General features: G+C 43.7%; 1 protein-coding gene across 1 annotated transcript in view; it reads left to right on the top strand.

Annotated features, from left to right (window-relative positions):
* Positions 1–14,012, top strand: part of LOC311233518 (rap1 GTPase-activating protein 2-like) — a gene marked incomplete at its 3' end in the record, with an annotated part of 221,692 nt that extends 207,680 nt beyond the window's left edge. The window contains exons 13-24 of the mRNA XM_084320484.1: positions 531–660; positions 1,193–1,348; positions 2,805–2,876; positions 4,264–4,350; positions 5,361–5,504; positions 5,883–5,987; positions 7,493–7,584; positions 8,819–8,926; positions 10,013–10,121; positions 10,643–10,739; positions 13,823–13,893; positions 14,004–14,012. Of these exons, the coding sequence (XP_084176610.1) occupies positions 531–660; positions 1,193–1,348; positions 2,805–2,876; positions 4,264–4,350; positions 5,361–5,504; positions 5,883–5,987; positions 7,493–7,584; positions 8,819–8,926; positions 10,013–10,121; positions 10,643–10,739; positions 13,823–13,893; positions 14,004–14,012 (1,180 nt within the window). The remainder of the gene's footprint in view (positions 1–530; positions 661–1,192; positions 1,349–2,804; positions 2,877–4,263; positions 4,351–5,360; positions 5,505–5,882; positions 5,988–7,492; positions 7,585–8,818; positions 8,927–10,012; positions 10,122–10,642; positions 10,740–13,822; positions 13,894–14,003) is intronic.
* Between the last annotated feature and the right edge of the window lie 4,653 nt (positions 14,013–18,665).

The raw sequence follows: 18,665 nt of genomic DNA, 5'->3' as shown, positions 1-18,665 counted from the left end.
AATCATGATTAACAGCTGGGAGTGATGACAGATGACAAACAGCTGGGATGACAGGATGCCTGAATGCCTTCTACAACAAAACTTTGTTTCCGCGTCTCTGATTGGCCAGGTCATTTCTGGTCATGTGACATGTACGCCCAATCGTGGGACCGCAAGTTTCTACACTGGTTAAGCTTAGGCGCTCTTTCGAAGAAGGTTAGAGTTTGTCTTAGAGCATGGCGATAGAACGCCAGGTAGTTTGCAGGCTGATAGACCCAGAAATAGGTGCAGAACTTGCTGTCCCACGATTGGCGCACATGTCACATGACCTGGCCAATCAGAGCGCAAAACTCGAACGCGGAAACGAAGTTCTGTTGTAGAAGGCATACACGCAGACAGGATACAGGATACAAAGGGTGTTTACATCTCCTCTCCATGGTATACAGTGTTTTAACATGTTAGACACAGTGACCACCGGGCGTAGAACTGCCACCCTCCAGTTGTCTACATTCTCATCATCAACCTCCTCTTCATCCCTCCATGTCCGATAGGTTTCGGGGGGGTTTGGATGTGTCCCACGGTCAGACAGGGTCCCGGTCTGTCTACACCATCCACCGAGACCTGGAAATCATGTTCCATGTCTCTACCAAGTTGCCCTACATAGAGGGGGACACACAACAGGTACACAACTAGGCTGGGTGTCATTTGAAATGTTCAATACCACTTTTTTTCAATATACCTTACTTTGCTGAGTCATGTGTGCCGCATGATTTTGCTGTATGATTTTGGATTGTGGTTGAACAGAAGAAATGTTATATCTTGGAACAAACATGCTTATTGGCTCGCTGACCCTGATGAGATTAACTACATAAGTATGTAAATTTGGTATCAAATGACTGTCATTTGATGCCTAATTTCGATACCACAGCATTTTTCGATAGTATTGAAGCAATTTGATTGATAACATAAATGTGTGTCGAATTCCAACACCCAGCCCTATACACAACACACTATAACATGTCTCCACCAAGCTGTCCTACACAGAAGGAGACACACAATACAATATACAATACACATGTCTCCAACAAGTTGTCCTACACAGAAGGAGACACACAACACAATATGCAGTAACATTTCTCCACTAAGCTGCTCTCAAAGAGATGAAAGCTAGAGGGAGCAGTTCCTATCTCACACAGTCCTACCTTCTCCCCAGCTCCAGAGGAAGAGACACATAGGAAATGACATAGTCGGGGTGGTGTTCCAGGAGGAGGCCACGCCCTTCGTGCCGGACATGATCGCATCCAACTTCCTCCACGCCTTCATTCTGGTGCAGGTGGAGAAGCCCTGCTCCGAGAATACCACCTACAAAGTAGGTTATACACAGCCAGGCCTGGGCACACTGCACTGAATAGACCTTCCTTCATACAAGCGGCCATCAGGCTCCACAACAGTGGGCAGGGACTGCTGCCAGACATCCAACTACTAGGAACATAGTAGCTGACTCCCACCTAAAAGGACAATATACTACCTTATGCATACCGCACCTTATGTGAATACTGTATACTTCATCAGATCATATATTTAGCATTTAGCATTTTAGCATTTAGCATTTTTAGATTATATATTAGATTTAGATTATTGGATTATTAGATTATATATTGTATATATTTAGCATTTTAGCATTTAGTTTTTTTAGATTATATATTAGATTAGATTTAGATTATTGGATTATTAGATTATATATTGTAACTATTTATTGTAGGGCAAATATAACTGAGATGGCATACATACCCTCATCCCGCACCTTGTTGCCCATATGCACATGTCCAGAGTTAATTATATTGATTTGTTATATTGTTTACACAGTTTTTTGTACTACCTGTACCTCCCCTCCCCACTCCCCCATGCTGCTATGATACTTGAATTTTCCCAAGGGGATCAATAAAGGAATATCTTATCTTATCTTATCACCCCCAAATTATGTTTTTACAGGTGTGCGATCATACCAGTTTGATTACAATTTTGATAACTGAACATTCTAATGATGACGTGGCTTCTGGTCACCGAAAGCTACAGACGGTTTCAATTGTGACAACATTAACATTCTAAAAGGACCCAAGTTTGTTTCCTGTCACAAGGTTTTGCTAATGCAATAACTGACAGGAAATACACTGTTCCCCTAGCAACAGAATTCCAGTGAAACTGTAAAATTGTAAAAAGAGGGAGAAATTCCCCCAAAAAACGTCCACCTGAAAGGATCACCTTATTAGTTATTATGAACATAACACAACACATGTTTAACATTTTGTAGACCATACATACAGTATATTCCATTTACCTAACAATACTACATCCTTCAACAACAACAACAACAACAACAACAACAACAACAACCACCACAACCACAACAACAACACAAAATAAAGTCACATTAATGTATTATGATTCTGTTGTACACTACTCTTCCATTTAAAAAAAAAAAAATTAGCAGCTGCATTACATTTTTCAATTACATATCTCTTTCAGAGGCATATTTCCTCTGAGCCCTTGAAAATGTCCTTGACACTGATTCCCTTTTTAAATTGAGATAGAAAGGGAGTTCCTCAGTATGCAGACTTTATTGTATTTTGTATTTTGTATTTTGTTCATTAGTTCGGCAAATGTGCCTGATTGGATGAGTGTGCATTCTTTGTTCTTTCATCATATCCATGTATTTCGTATGGAGCAACGTGCATATTGTGTTACACATGTTGAAGCTTTGTGATGCCTTTTGACCTGCTTAGAGCACACACCCGGGAAATATTGATGACTGGTGTGATTGACAGGTGTCTGTCACGGCTCGAGAGGATGTACCATCGTTTGGCCCTCCTCTCCCAAACCCAGCCATCTTCAGGAAGGTGAGAAATTACACTTACAAGAGTTTGGGGTGGGTGGGTGGGCTGTTGAGGTTTGTTATGTGGCTGTTCATAACTGGAGGAGAGGGTTAAATGAACATGCTAACCAGTGCGCTGCGCTTGCCTCGCAGGGAGGACTTTTCTGTGACGCTTTCTGTACTCGACATACTGTAGGCCTTGTGTATGTATGTGACAAATAAACCTCTTGAATCTTGTCATATATTCAATCAGTTTCAGTAACTACAGAACACATTGTAATAGACTCACTTGTTGTTGTTTTGTGGTCCGGCCGTCTGGGCTTGCACTTTACATGATAAAAAAGTATCCATTTAGTTAGATAGATCCAACACTGTCTACAGTATCTCGTGATTATCTCTCAGACTCCTGACTTAGTTCCAAGCATTATTTTCTCGACTGACGAGTCACTGAGCTTGCTTCGAGCACTAGAAAACGCGCCCCCCAGACATCATATTTGAAGACCCTAATAGGCTACATTTATTTGCTTTCCCCATTGGCTGTGACAATACATTGGCTGCAGTGACGCCCACCACTGTTTGATTTGTGCGTGCCTGCAGGCTGCAGCGCCGCCACGCTCCGAATGGTAATCGCAAGAATAGCATGCATCTATTACGGCAAATCATTAATCATACATCAAAATAGCCTAATTTTATTATTATACACGATGATGACGATACAGAAAATTACAGAAAAATGAGAAATGCATGGCAAAAAGTATTTTAGAGACCCCCCAAAAATTCACAAATCATGGTTCGCACCCTTTATGGGGAAATGTGCTTTCCGACTCTTCTCCAGAGTCAGACAAGAAGATACACCAATTATAGTATGGGTATGAGGGGATCCGGGAGGGTACTGGGTGGGTATGAGGGGATCCGGGAGGGTACTGGGTGGGTATGAGGGGATCTGAGAGGGTACTGGGTGGGTATGAGGGGATCCGGGAGGGTACTGGGTGGGTATGAGGGGATCTGAGAGGGTACTGGGTGGGTATGAGGGGATCTGAGAGGGTACAGGGTGGGTATGAGGGGGTCTGAGAGGGTACTGGGTGGGTATGAGGGGATCTGGGAGGGTACTGGGTGGGTATGAGGGGGTCTGAGAGGGTACTGGGTGGGTATGAGGGGATCTGGGAGGGTACTGGGTGGGTATGAGGGGATCTGAGAGAGTACTGGGTGGGTATGAGGGGGTCTGAGAGGGTACTGGGTGGGTATGAGGGGATCTGAGAGGGTACTGGGTGGGTATGAGGGGATCTGAGAGGGTACTGGGTGGGTATGAGGGGGTCTGAGAGGGTACTGGGTGGGTATGAGGGGGGACCTGGGTTTTGGGTCAGATGTATATGTGATTTAGTGTGAATGGTTCCTGGATGTTCTAGATGGATGGTCTGGAGTTCAGAGAGTTTCTGCTCACAAAGCTCATCAACGCTGAGACGGCCTGCTACAAGAGCGAGCGCTTCGCCCGACTGGAGGTTGGTCTGAGTGCAGTACAGTAGTTCGCTTTTCCTCTTCTAAAGCATTGACTTATTCTTAACACATGCTAAAGGACTTCAGGAGAAGTCAACAGTCTAAAATTATATCTTCTCTCCCCGAGGATCCGCTGTCGCCATCTGCCATTTCAATCAATCAATAATTCCAAACAGGCAAAATTGCTTCTTGTAGGAGTAATACTCTAGCCTAGATCAAGCCCTCTGAGTCACTGTCAATCACTTCTGCCCTTTTTCTTTTCATATTCCTATATTTCTAGGAATTAATTCCATGAATCACCTGAATAAAAATTCATTTTTTTTTTAAAAAAGGGCAGAAGAGGGCGCTGTTGACAGAGATTCTCGAGGCTGGATGCAGGCAAGTAGGTCCCAGGACATCAAATCAAATCAAAGTTACCTAGTAAATCATATTATATTAGAAATCAGAAATACTATCACTTCAACATAATGATAGTATCACCTTTCCCCCCTGTGTATTCTACATGCATGTAATAGTATATACATAGATCTATTATAAAAGTATAATAGATCTTCCTTGCCTATCTTACTACCTACTATACTAATTATGTCTCTACTACTATGCACTCAACACTGCAGCACCCAAGTTTCAACATTGTTTGATGAACATTGTTACTCAGCTGAAAGAGTTGTACCCTTCCTGCTGACTTGTCGTACAGAACTTCTAAGTCGCTTTGGATAAAAGCGTCAGCTAAATGACTAAATGTAAATGTAAATATAAATATAGGTACAGTATGTGTGGATGTATGATGTAATGTCAGTGTACGATGTGTGTGTGTGTGTGATTGTGGGCCTGTTGGGTAGAGATCAAGCAGCTGGCAAGGTTTCTCCACTGTAGTGAGTAGCATGGCAGCGTGGTGGTGGAGACGATGTTTCCTGTGCCCAGGAAATGTCCTTAAATGCCTGATGATCTGCGGATAGACATTAAAAACGTGTTTTTTTAGGGTACTTATATGTGGGTATTTATATGTGTGTAGGAGCGGACGCGGGCCGCCCTGCTGGACGGTCTCCATGACGAACTGCACAGGCACACCCAGAGTATGCTGGGATTTGGGGCAGGTCCAGAGGAGGAGCGAGCAGAAAACGGTCACGCCCACGGAGGACTGTTGGAGTCCATTAAGGTAGAGGGATGGGCCCAAATGAACATTAAACCTGCAATATGGAATTTTTTCATGAAAAAATATCACTTCTTTAGCAAGCTCCCGAGATGGGCTGAACAAGAGGAAACCCTCCCAACAGCGATGCATGAAACACAATGAAATTCCCCAGTATGAACTCTTCTGGTCAGTATGCTGCGAGATCCATAAAAGGCTACGGTCTCATCATTTCTTTTTTTTCTTATTCTCATCTTTCTGTCTCTCTCTCTCCCCCTCTTTGTCTCTCTGTCTCTCTCCCTCTCTTTCCATCCCTCTCTCTCTCCCCCTCTCTGTCTCTCTCCCTCTCTTTCCATCCCTCTCTCTCTCTCTCTCTCTCTGTCCCTCTCTCTGTCTGTCTCTCAGAGGGCGATGCGAGGACGGAGTATCTCCATGGAAGCAATGGCTAAAGGAGGAGGTGGTCTGCCCACCAGTCTGAGTGGAGGAGGTCTGGCTCACATCAGTTCTGAGGTGAGTAGTGGAGCCCACAGGCTCAGTCCAGACAGACAGTTCTGAGGAGAGTAGTGGAGCCCACAGGCTCAGTCCAGACAGAACATACGATATTTAATGGGGGGGAGGGGTAGACAATGTCAATCATTTTTGCCACTTTGCCCTTAGTGGCCTCTCACAAGCATGGCACTCTGTGTAGCATCGGTTCAATCCATACGAAAGTACTTTGCATCTACTGTATGACACCATGTGTCTTGAGATGATGGTAACCTAAAATCTTTCCATCGTTCCTTCCATTTTTAATGTCTTTGTCTTTGCATCTGCTCATGTTCTCTCATGTCCTCTCATCTTCTCATGTCCTCTCATATTTTCATGTCCTCATCTTCTCATGTCTCCTCATATTTTCATGTCCTCTCATCTTCTCATGTCCTCTCATCTTCTCATGTTCTCATCTTCTCATCCTCTCATCTTCTCATGTCTTCTCATCTTCTCATGTCCTCTCATCTTCTCATGTCCTCTCATCTTCTCATGTCCTCATCTTCTCATGTCCTCATCTTCTCATGTCCTCATCTTCTCATGTCCTCTCATATTTTCATGTCCTCTCATCTTCTCATGTCCTCATCTTCTCATGTCCTCTCATCTTCTCATGTCCTCTCATCCTTTCATGTCCTCATCTTCTCATGTCCTCATCTTCTCATGTCCTCATCTTCTCATGTCCTCATCTTCTCATGTCCTCTCATCTTCTCATGTCCTCATCTTCTCATGTCCTCTCATCTTCTCATGTCCTCATCTTCTCATGTCCTCATCTTCTCATGTCCTCATCTTCTCATGTCCTCTCATCTTCTCATGTCCTCATCTTCTCATGTCCTCTCATCTTCTCATGTCCTCATCTTCTCATGTCCTCTCATCTTCTCATGTCCTCTCATCTTCTCATGTCCTCATCTTCTCATGTCCTCTCATCTTCTCATGTCCTCTCATCTTCTCATGTCCTCATCTTCTCATGTCCTCTCATCTTCTCATGTCCTCATCTTCTCATGTCCTCTCATCTTCTCATGTCCTCTCATCTTCTCATGTCCTCATCTTCTCATGTCCTCTCATCTTCTCATGTTCTCATCTTCTCATGTCCTCATCTTCTCATGTCCTCATCTTCTCATGTCCTCTCATCTTCTCATGTCCTCATCTTCTCATGTCCTCTCATCTTCTCATGTCCTCTCATCTTCTCATGTCCTCTCATCTTCTCATGTCCTCATCTTCTCATGTCCTCTCATCTTCTCATGTCCTCTCATCTTCTCATGTCCTCTCATCTTCTCATGTCCTCATCTTCTCATGTCCTCATCTTCTCATGTCCTCTCATCTTCTCATGTCCTCTCACCTTCTCATGTCCTCTCATCTTCTCATGTCCTCATCTTCTCATGTCCTCTCATCTTCTCATGTCCTCTCATCTTCTCATGTCCTCTCATCTTCTCATGTCCTCTCATCCTTTCATGTTCTCATCTTCTCATGTCCTCCATCCTCAGACATCTACCAGTAATGTGAAGTCTCCAGTGAAGCGGCGCTCAGGACTCTTCCCTCGTCTGCTGAGTGTGGACAGCCAGACGGACAAACACAGTCAGCGCAGGTAGGACAACTGGCCACAAACTATACACAGGTCTCCTGTTTACCAACATCGCTGGTACCTTCAGCTTGGTCAGTTGTCCCTATGAGCACAATTGGCAGTGTTTGCGGGTGGGAAGCCGGTGGGGTATGAGTCCTGGTCGTAGGGAGCACAATGACTAGAATTGACATAATGACTAAATAGGGGATGGGAGAAAAGATAGAAAGGCAAACATTTATAAATAAAATAACAATATTGATACAACAGCCAATGCACAATTGTGATCAGTATATTATACAATATCTTGTTTGTAAATCTTGTTAAAACATGAATAATTATGGAAAATCAGGTTCATTTAGCCCTCCTGTTATCCTCAAATTTACTTTACACCCCTTATCCTTGGGGTAATTTTGACCCCAGCAGTTTAAACCTCCAGAAAATAATCATAATCAAAACTGTTACCCACGTGTATGTTTCAGGTGCTTTATGTTTCTTTGTTGACTACCTAAATAACTTGTTAAATAAAACATTACCCCCACCCATCATTATACATCCAGAATACCTATTATGTGACTATAGAAAAATATATAAATCACCATAAAATCTCAGTAACATTCTATGCTGATCTTTGCTGCTATACAAGCTTTTATATGTTTGCTTCTCCCCTATGTTGTGTAAACTACCAATATCCTTGCGGGAACCATATATCTGAGTTCTTGCAATGTGGGTATTATGCCCCCTCCCCTCCCCGTGTTGCAGGAACCATATGGCCCCGCCCACATGTTGCAAGAAATATCAAGAGTTCTTGCAAAGTGGGTCATATGTACATCCCCATTTCCAGGAAATTATCTGTCTCCCCTCCCCCATGTGAACTATGAGTGGTTCTGGCACTGCAGGTATGGTATGTTAGATTAGGGCCCTAAAGCAGAGGGAAGATTTTTTAAGATTATACATTTGCATTTAATAGTCACATCAATATCATCCTAAACAATTAAAACAATGTATGTATAATATATGTTTTATACAGTCTGGGGTCACAGCCTGGCGTACAGAGTGTGTACAGGACATTGAAAACACATCATCATGTTCATTTTATGTTTACTCATTTATCCTCATAAAATCAGGAAAGGTCATGAAATAATAAGCGAACAACTTTTATTAATTTTCAGTTTCAGTTTCAGTGGTTGCTGCATGTACTATCGTTGGTAGTTGTACTTCATGGTAAATAAAGGCGATTGTTATTTTGTGACTTCCTCAGTCTTCTCAGTGAACAGAGAAGCTTCGACTGTGGTCATCTACCACAGGAAGTGAGGTCAGACACGCCATCCAATCCTGGCTCTCCAGAAGCCTGCCACAACAAGGACCGGTGTGTGTGTGTGTGTGTGTGTGTGTGTGTGTGTGTGTGTGTGTGTGTGTGTGTGTGTGTGTGTGTGTGTGTGTGTGTGTGTGTGTGTGTGTGTGTGTGTGTGTGTGTGTGTGTGTGTGTGTGTGTGTGTGTGTGTGTGTGTGTGTGTGTGTGTGTGTGTGTGTGTGTGTGTGTGTGTGTGTGTGTGTGTGTGTGTGTGTGTGTGTGTGTGTGTGTGTGTGTGTGTGTGTGTGTGTGTGTGTGTGTGTGTGTGTGTGTGTGTGTGTGTGTGTGTGTGTGTGTGTGTGTGTGTGTGTGTGTGTGTGTGTGTGTGTGTGTGTGTGTGTGTGTGTGTGTGTGTGTGTGTGTGTGTGTGTGTGTGTGTGTGTGTGTGTGTGTGTGTGTGTGTGTGTGTGTGTGTGTGTGTGTGTGTGTGTGTGTGTGTGTGTGTGTGTGTGTGTGTGTGTGTGTGTGTGTGTGTGTGTGTGTGTGTGTGTGTGTGTGTGTGTGTGTGTGTGTGTGTGTGTGTGTGTGTGTGTGTGTGTGTGTGTGTGTGTGTGTGTGTGTGTGTGTGTGTGTGTGTGTGTGTGTGTGTGTGTGTGTGTGTGTGTGTGTGTGTGTGTGTGTGTGTGTGTGTGTGTGTGTGTGTGTGTGTGTGTGTGTGTGTGTGTGTGTGTGTGTGTGTGTGTGTGTGTGTGTGTGTGTGTGTGTGTGTGTGTGTGTGTGTGTGTGTGTGTGTGTGTGTGTGTGTGTGTGTGTGTGTGTGTGTGTGTGTGTGTGTGTGTGTGTGTGTGTGTGTGTGTGTGTGTGTGTGTGTGTGTGTGTGTGTGTGTGTGTGTGTGTGTGTGTGTGTGTGTGTGTGTGTGTGTGTGTGTACTATATTTGTGTGTGTTTGTATTTGTGCACATGTTGTTACATTATTATTTATTCAGGTGTACTATGTCTAATGGGAAAGGAACATATGAGTGCATGTGTCCAATTTTGTATGATTGTATGATTTGTATGATTCTTTTTTTGTTTTCATTTTTGCTTTTGCTTTTAATTCAAGCATATTTTTAATGTAAAAATCATCTCACCTTCTCTTTCCATGTGCGCCTCCATCTGTAGGCTCCATGTGAAGCCGAGAGAAAGCAGTAAGATCTCCCGCTCCACATCCAGCACCGGTAGCTTCACGGCTCTGACAGGAGAGATGGATCTAGCTGAAGACCTAGACACTGTGAGTTCATTCTCTGACCCCATCATTAGACCTTGGCCTGAGCTGCCGGGTTTGAGTCAGTCAGACCTGTGGCTTTTATCTCTTGTAATCCCCCTTTTGGGCTCGATCAGATCACAATCAGAATCACTCTATTTGCCAGTGTTGCATAGACTTTGGTTATCTGCACATACAATGAGGTAGCAGTTCTAACAGGACACCACACAGAGTATAATAGCAACATACAGTAATTTACCTGTCACTGAATAAAGGTTCTCTCTTTATCCTTCCATCTCACTCTCTATCTCTTTCTCCCATCACTCTCTCTCCCGATCACTCTCTCTCTCTTTGTCTATCTCTCCATCTCTTTCTCTCCCATCACTCTGTACCTCTCCATCAATTTCCTCATTTCCTCCATTGCTCGCTTTCTTCCCCTCTCTCTCTCTCTCTCTCTCTCTCTCTCTCTCTCTCTCTCTCTCTCTCTCTCTCTCTCTCTCTCTCTCTCTCTCTCTCTCTCTCTCTCTCTCTCTCTTCTTCCTCTACAGAGCTTCCAGGCAGCTGCTCTTCCTCCCCCAGGCTACACCTCCTCCTCCCTGGCAGTGGAAGGTCAGACCCCTGTCATCATGTGCCGCAGTCCCACAGGTGTTTAAGCCTGACTTTAAAAACATCCCTTTAAATATTTAAAGCAAAGGTTTATATTAGTTTAGTTCTGCATTGAGGAAAGAATTAAAAACAACATTAAACTACGAACAACACCTTAGGATAACACATTCAGGTATTAAAGATTCTCTTTCCCAATGCGGTCCTCAATGTCACACACCACATACAGAACACAGTCAGTCAAAGTTATGTTTATTGTAATTTTTCCATTGACATGGAAGCACGAGATATAGTACTCAGGTCTCAGTTATAGCCATTTGATACTAGATATATACTAAATAAATAAATACTGATCCTCATGACAGACATACAAACTGATTCAATAAAAATCCAGTAAAACGAATCATTCAATAAAAACGGTCAATAAAAACAGTGAATTGATTCAATAGCAAACTAATCCATTTCAATAAAAACCTAGTCTAATTCAGTAAAAACTTCACTTGATTCACTGATTAAAAGATTAAACGAGATAGGTGCCATAAAGTGCTACAGTGCAGTGTGCAGAGGCATGGCACTGAATGTGAAAACAAAACATAACACATCATTAGAAATATCGTCAATATCCTCAGTAACAACTATAACATTCTCATTAACCCTTTCACTACAAAATATTGAGTGAACACCAGTATGGGTTTAGGGAAAATAGAACTACTACATGCAGTGATGGAGATGGTAGAAGAAATAACAAAAGCAATTGAAAATGACAAGTGTTCTATTGATATTTATATTGACCTACAGAAGGCTTTTGATACAATAGATCACAGCATATTAGTGAGAAAATTGGAGAAGTATGGGATACAAAGTATAGCTAACTCTTGGCTGAAGAGCTACTTGGAAAACAGACAGCAATGTGTGCAAATTAATGACACTGTGTCAGGATTTAGGAAGGTCACCTGTGGAGTACCCCAGGGATCTGGGATAGGTCCAAAACGTTTTATACTTTATATTAATGATATGTGTAATGTTGCAAAGTAAAGTTTGTTATTTTTGCAGACGATACAAATGTATATTGCTTAGCAAGTAATTTAAAGGAACTTGATATTGAAAGATAACTTGAAATTCTCAAAACTTGGTTTGATGTTAATAAATTGTCTCTCAATATTAAGAAAACTACATTTATGGTTTTTGGTCATCAAAAAGAAATAGAGGGGGATATCGAGTAAAAAATATGTGATGTAAAAATAGAAAGGGTTTCTGATTAAAAATGTCTAGGGGTAGTTATTGATCAGAAATTAACATGGAAACAACATGTTAACTATATTCAAGGGGAAATAATCTAAGTCAGTAGTAATATTGTATAAATGTATGGATATATTAAACTATAAAGCCTTGTACCTCATTTACTGCTCACTTATACTTCCTTACATATCTTACTGTGTGGAAGTATGGGGGTCGACATTTAAAAAGACTGTAAATCCGATAGTCTTACTGCAAAAGCGGGCCATTCTGAACCTTTTCAAGGCTGGTTACTATGACCACACAAATCCATTGTTTATAAAGTCTCATGTTATGAAATTTAATGATTTGGTTTATTATAAAATTATGCAAATAATGTACAGAGCTAAAGCAAAGTTACTCCCGGACGGGGTGCAATGGTTCTTTTCAATACATGAAAGAAAATATGATTTGAGAGATATTTGTAAATGTACTGTTCAAAAAGCTAAGAAAGGGATTAAAAGGAGGTGTATTTCTATTATTGGGGTTAACTTGTGGAACAATGCTGGTATAAAGTTAAGAATGAGTCATTCGCTTTTGGTTTTTAAGAAAATGGTTTGTAAAGCTATTTTTGAAAACTACAAATGTGAATAATACTTAATTTTTTTGTTATTTCTTTTAGAATACTAGTTTTACTTTAAGAATATAGGACAGGCATGTATAAGCATTATGCTTCAGTCTACCTTTTCAGTCACTGTCAAATCAATTATTGTAAAATTATTGTGCATATTGTATTGTGTGAGATGATGACTGAATAAAACTACTACTACTACCCCACTACAGCAGGTTAACCCTTTCACTACCACACTACAGAAGGTTAACCCTTTCACTACCACACTACAGAAGGTTAACCCTTTCACTACCACACTCTAGAAGGTTAACCATCTAGGTGGCCGGGTAGCGCAGCGGACTAAGCATCTGTCTACCACCGCAGAGACACTGGTATCGAATCCAGCTGTCAGCGGTGCCTCCGGCTTGGCCGGTCGTCATACTGACACAATTGGCGGTGTCAGCGGGAGGGAAGCCGCTGGGTGGTAATCTGGTCGTTGTAAACAGCGACTCCTACAGGTCGGTCAGGGCGCCTGCACAGCGAGGAAGGGATCTGGGTGAGCTAGTGTGCCCTCCCACGCGTTACACTCACCCAATGAGTCCTCGCTGCCAGGTGAAAAGAGGCTGCTGGCTGTCTCCTATGTATCGGAGGAAGCATGTGATTGACTTCAGGGCTCCCTAGACCGGCAAGTAGGGGTCAAATGCACGCAACGACCAGGAAGGGGAGGGGGGAATTGGCACAACGACTAAATTGGGATGGGAGGAAAATACAAGAAAAATAGTAGGAGAAAAAGTGGATAAAAAAAAGAAGGTTAACCATCTGTAGTGTGGTAGTGAAAGGGTTAACCTTCTGTAGTGTGGTAGTGAACGGTTTAATGAGAATGTTAGGCAGTACAATAATGTAACTGTGACTTTAAAGGTCCCATATTGTGGGAAATGGGTTTGCCATGTCTTGCTGTGGATTTGGTATTCTGAAGTGTTATTTAGGCACGGACGGGGGACGACGACATAGGTACGCCTTGCCGTTTTGCTAGGGGTGTTACGTGCAAATTAAACAAGCCAATCAGAAGTATTACCCTGTATCATGTCACACCAATCAATTAGCTTTAAATTTATCAATTTAATTAAAGTAAAATAGATTTACTCTTGGGTGTGGGGTAGCAAGGCAGGGAAGGGAATAATGAATAAGACATGTGGTGTGCCCTACACCCACCAAAAAGAGAGAGAAGAAAGAAAAAATGTATAATTAAAACACAAACTGATGTTTTTTATTGTCTGTTGTCTTTCCTTTTTGCTTAAAGAACTGAGAAATAAAAGCTCTCCCAGATCCAACTTGAAGTTTCGTTTTGACAAACTGAGCCACTCTACAGCGGTAAGTATCTGACTAAACTCTGTGGGGCGAATTCACAAAGAATGTATTGCGCGGTGGTAATTGCACCCTTAACTGCGCGAGTTTAGCACGGGTGTCCGTGTGCCTGCCAGATTTTGTGACCACGCAGATACCCCCATGGATATGCGCGCCGACTGCGCATGTGCCCAGCTGTCATAACATAAGCATGCAACGCTGCCGCTTACAGACACCAAAAATGGACTATAAACAGAGCTGCATGTCTGCAGCCACATGCGTGTACGTGTCAGTTTCCTCATTTTACTTTTCCGGCAAGCCATCTGAAGGATCGAAGTGATTGCAGAGCCGGAAAACAACGTGGAATACATATTTACAGTACCCAGCGCTGAATCAATAAACGCGATCGATATTTGGAATGGCAGGAATATATAATATCAGGAATTGGAATAATCTTTTTGGAGAACATCTGATCTGAGGTAAGGAATCTTTTTTACCAGTCTTGGGGTAATCGGATCTGTTTTCACCTATATATCAGCGTTTGTGGGTGTGTGTGTGTGTGTGCGCGCTGATCAGGAAATGAGAGAATAGATTTTTCAGCCCGCTTCTCTAGCGTGCATAAGTACACATATACTATCGATAATCTAGCGTATATTTGAAACCGATTCATAAATAGGCAGAAAAATGACAAGGTTTTTTGTGTATTCCAGAATATTCCAGTAAATGCCGTTTATCACGGAAAAGTTATATTTTCCTGAAACTTTCGAGAAAACGAGGGCTTTTCAAAATGCTATAAAACGGAAATGAACCGATTAAAAAAACAATCCGTTTCGACAATGTTGACTGCAAACAAGTCATTGATAAGCGACGGGCAGATTAGACACATAGCCATAATTTAAGACATAGATTATGCGTTCACAACGCTATCATTGAAGTGGGTGGTGGCATTCAATGGGGGTAAGGCGCACCGCATTGCTGGTAATCAAAGTGTTAAAGGCTATATATACCAAATATACTCGAAAACTGACACGGACACCCGTGCGACGTCCGTGCAGACAAGAGCAGTGGCGAAATTCACAAAATGTATGTCACGCATACCAACACGCACCCGCGGAAGCAGTAAGTACAATTGGGCCTAAGGACATTGCACGGATGAAATACTAGCGCAAATATGCCCATAGGTGTGCAATTTGCTCCTGATTTACGCAATCTAACGAATTCCATTTGCTCATAATAGCCTACTGCTGAATAATATTAATTAATAATTATATACATTAATTATAAATTATTTTGTGCAGAGACACCGGGTTCGACTCCGGCTGTCGGCGTTGCCTCCGGCTTGGGCCAGCCGTCATACTAACTCAATTGGCAGAGTTAGAGGGTGGAAGTCGATGGGTGGTAATCTGGACGTTGTGGACAGCGACTCCTACAGGTCGGTTGGGGACGCCTGCACAGCAGAGACAGGAAATGATGGGGGTAGTGTGAGCCTCCCACACGTTACACCTCGCCAATGAGAGTCCGCGCTGACAGGTGAAAAGATGTGACAGGCTGCCTCCTCGTGTACCGGAGGGGACGCGTGATGCAAGGCTTCTATCCTCCCTACAACCGGCCAGTGGGGGGCATATGCGAGCAACGTTCAAGACAGGGGAGGGAAGAATTGGCACAATGGAATTGGGATGGGAGAAAAATAGAGAAATAGGAGAAAAACAGGAAATGTAGTGATAGTAAGTCACAGAGAGGCTGACAGGAACCAGGATGATGCTCGGGGCAGATATACCAGCCAGGGCCTAGCTGCCCACAGACCCCCCTACAACCACATAGACTGTTAAACCACCACCCAGCGTGGCCTTATCAGTAGCCCTCTGTCCTGGCAAGCCAGTGTGTGTGAGAGTGAGAGTGTGTTGTGTGAGAGTGAGAGTGTGTGTGTGTGTGTGTGTGTGTGTGTGTGTGTGTGTGTGTGTGTGTGTGTGTGTGTGTGTGTGTGTGTGTTCAAGTTCAAGTTCAAGTTCTTTAATAGTTGTCATACAGAAGTACAGAATACTTTCATACAAAATGCTTCTTACTGTTACGCTCCAGAGACTGTGCTAGACAAGATAGTATCAAATAACATAATAACATAATATAGCATGAATTTAGAAGAAGAAAAATGAGGTCACAGTGTTCGGTATAGACATATGTACAATGTTCTGAGTTACCATATAATATACAATACACAATACAATGCAGTGTACTAATGTACAGTACTATCTAGTGCAAAGCAGAAATGGGATGAGGTACAGTTTTAGGTACAATTTACAGTAAGGTGTACGAGTTGTAGTGCAATCCTTCATCCATAAATATAAAGTGTGGGGAGTGGGTGCTACAGTGTGTTTGTTTAAAGTGAGTGTGTGCGTGTGGATGTGTGTGCTATGTGCGTTTGGTGGTTGTTGTTGTGTAGTGTTCATTCATTGTTCGTTTAGCAGCCTGATGGCCTGGGGATAGAAGCTTCTTCTGAGTCTTTCTGTGCTCGCCTTGAGACTCCGGTATCGCTTGCCTGACCGCAGCAGTTCAAAGAGGCAGTTGTTCGGGTGACTGGAGTCTTTAATGATTCTCTTAGCCTTGCCCTTGCAACGCTTGTAGTAAATGTTCTGGAGGGTGGGGAGCCCCCCTCCAATTGTGCGTTCGGCTGAACGTGTCACTCTTTGTAGTCTGCTTCGGTCTTGTGCAGTGCTATTCCCAAACCAGGAGGTGATGTTGCCGGTCAAGATGCTCTCTATTGTACATGAGTAGAAGTTCTTAAGGATCTTCTGGCTGACTTGGAACTTCCTTAGGCGCCTGAGGAAGTAGAGGCGTTGTCGTGCCTTCTTCACAACACTGTCAATGTGTGTGGTCCATGTCAAGTCCTCGGATATGTAGGCTCCGAGGTACTTAAAGCTGTTGACTCTCTCAACCGGTGCCCCGTCGATGCTGAGGGGGCTGTAGTCCTTGACCCCCGACCTCCTGAAGTCCACAATCATCTCCTTTGTTTTGCTGACGTTCAGGGAGAGGCTGTTTTCCTGGCACCATCCCGCCAGGACCTTGACCTCTTCCAGGTAGGCCCTCTCGTCGTTGGCAGAGATCAGGCCCACCACCACTGTGTCGTCAGCAAATTTGATGATTGTATTGCTACTCCGCTGAGCCACACAGTCGTGTGTGTACAGGGAGTAGAGGAGGGGACTCAGAACACAGCCCTGGGGGGCCCCTATGTTGAGGGTGATGGATGAGGAGGTGCAGTTGCCTGCTCTCACCACCTGGGGTCTGCCAGTCAGGAAGTCCAAGACCCACTGGCAGAGGTCATAGCCCAAGCCCAGGTCCCTGAGCTTGGCTATGAGTATGGAGGGGACTATGGTATTGAATGCCGAGCTGTAGTCGATGAATAGCATTCTCACATAGTTCCCCTGCCTCTTGTCCAGGTGTGATGCTGCTGTGTGCAGCACATGGGCTATGGCGTCCTCCGTGGACCTGTTGGGGCGGTATGCAAATTGCAGGGGGTCCATGTTGATGGGGAGGGAGGAGCAGATGTAGCCCTTTACTAGCTTCTCAAAGCACTTCATGGCTATGGAGGTGAGAGCTACAGGGCGGTAGTCGTTGAGGCAAGCAGGCTTGGATTTTTTGGGTACAGGGATAATAGTGGACTTCTTCAGGCAGGTGGGGATGACAGCCTGTTCTAAGGACAGGTTAAATATGTCAGTGAATACTGGGGCCAGTTGGTCGGCACAGACTTTTAGGACGCGGCCGGGGATGCCGTCCGGACCTGCTGCCTTCCTGATATTCACTTTTTTAAAGGTCCGCCTCACCTCATGCTCTGTTACCCTGAACACTGCGCCTCCATCAGCAGCCGACCCCCCCCCCCCCATTGCCGAGGCTTGTGAGCTGGTGTTGTTATTACCAGCATCAAACCTCGCATAGAAGGTATTGAGGTCATTTGCTAAGGAGATGTCACTGTTCAGTTTGAGGGAGGCGCCTTTGTAGTCTGTCATCGTTTTGAGCCCCTGCCACATAGCTCTAGAGTCAGCTTGTTCAAACTGGAGTTCAATTTTATCCCTGTAGCGCCGTTTGGCCTCTGACACTGTCCTCCTTACGTTGTATCGCGCCACCTTGTGGTCATTCATGTTGCCTGCCACTAGGCCGTCGTTGTATGCTTTGGTGCGCTCTCTCAGAGCTTCACGGACGGATTTGTCTACCCAGGGTTTTTGATTTGGGTAAACTTTCATTTTGGTAGTGGGGATTGTTTCTTTCACCCTAGTACAAACATAGTCCAGCACTGTTTCCGTGTAGACATTAATGTTATCTGTGTCGCGGAACACACTCCAGTCTGTGTAGTGAAACACTGACCGGAGCGTCTCCTCTGACGTCAAATCCCATTTCTGCACCTCTCGCGAGACTGGTGTGAATGAGTGCTCCTGCCAGAGTCTTCAGGGTATTCTTGTTTACCAGAGAGGAGATCCGGTACAAGAATCGAGTTCGTTGGTTGACTTTTTTTATTACATTGGATGGCATTTTGTCACAGGAAAGATTTGCCTCTAGGATGGAACCCAGGTAGGTAATTTCATCTTTCCTTGTGACAATATTGTCACCCACTGTAACTCAGAAGCCGTCGGTCTTGCAGCACACCCAGAGTCCACAGTTAAAACAAGATCATCGAACATTCTTAAAAGAGCAGTTTCAGTGCTATGCCGAGGTCTAAAACCAGACTGAAACTTCTCATTGTGATCTTGGACACTACACTATATTATTGTTATTATATTATTGTTCCTGCTCTGGCTGGCACCCTGGAGGAA

The sequence above is a fragment of the Notolepis coatsorum genome (genome assembly GCF_963971535.1).
Source record: "Notolepis coatsorum genome assembly, chromosome: 8".
Classification (NCBI taxonomy): domain Eukaryota; kingdom Metazoa; phylum Chordata; class Actinopteri; order Aulopiformes; family Paralepididae; genus Notolepis; species Notolepis coatsorum.
This window is presented reverse-complemented; position numbering and strand designations above follow the sequence as displayed.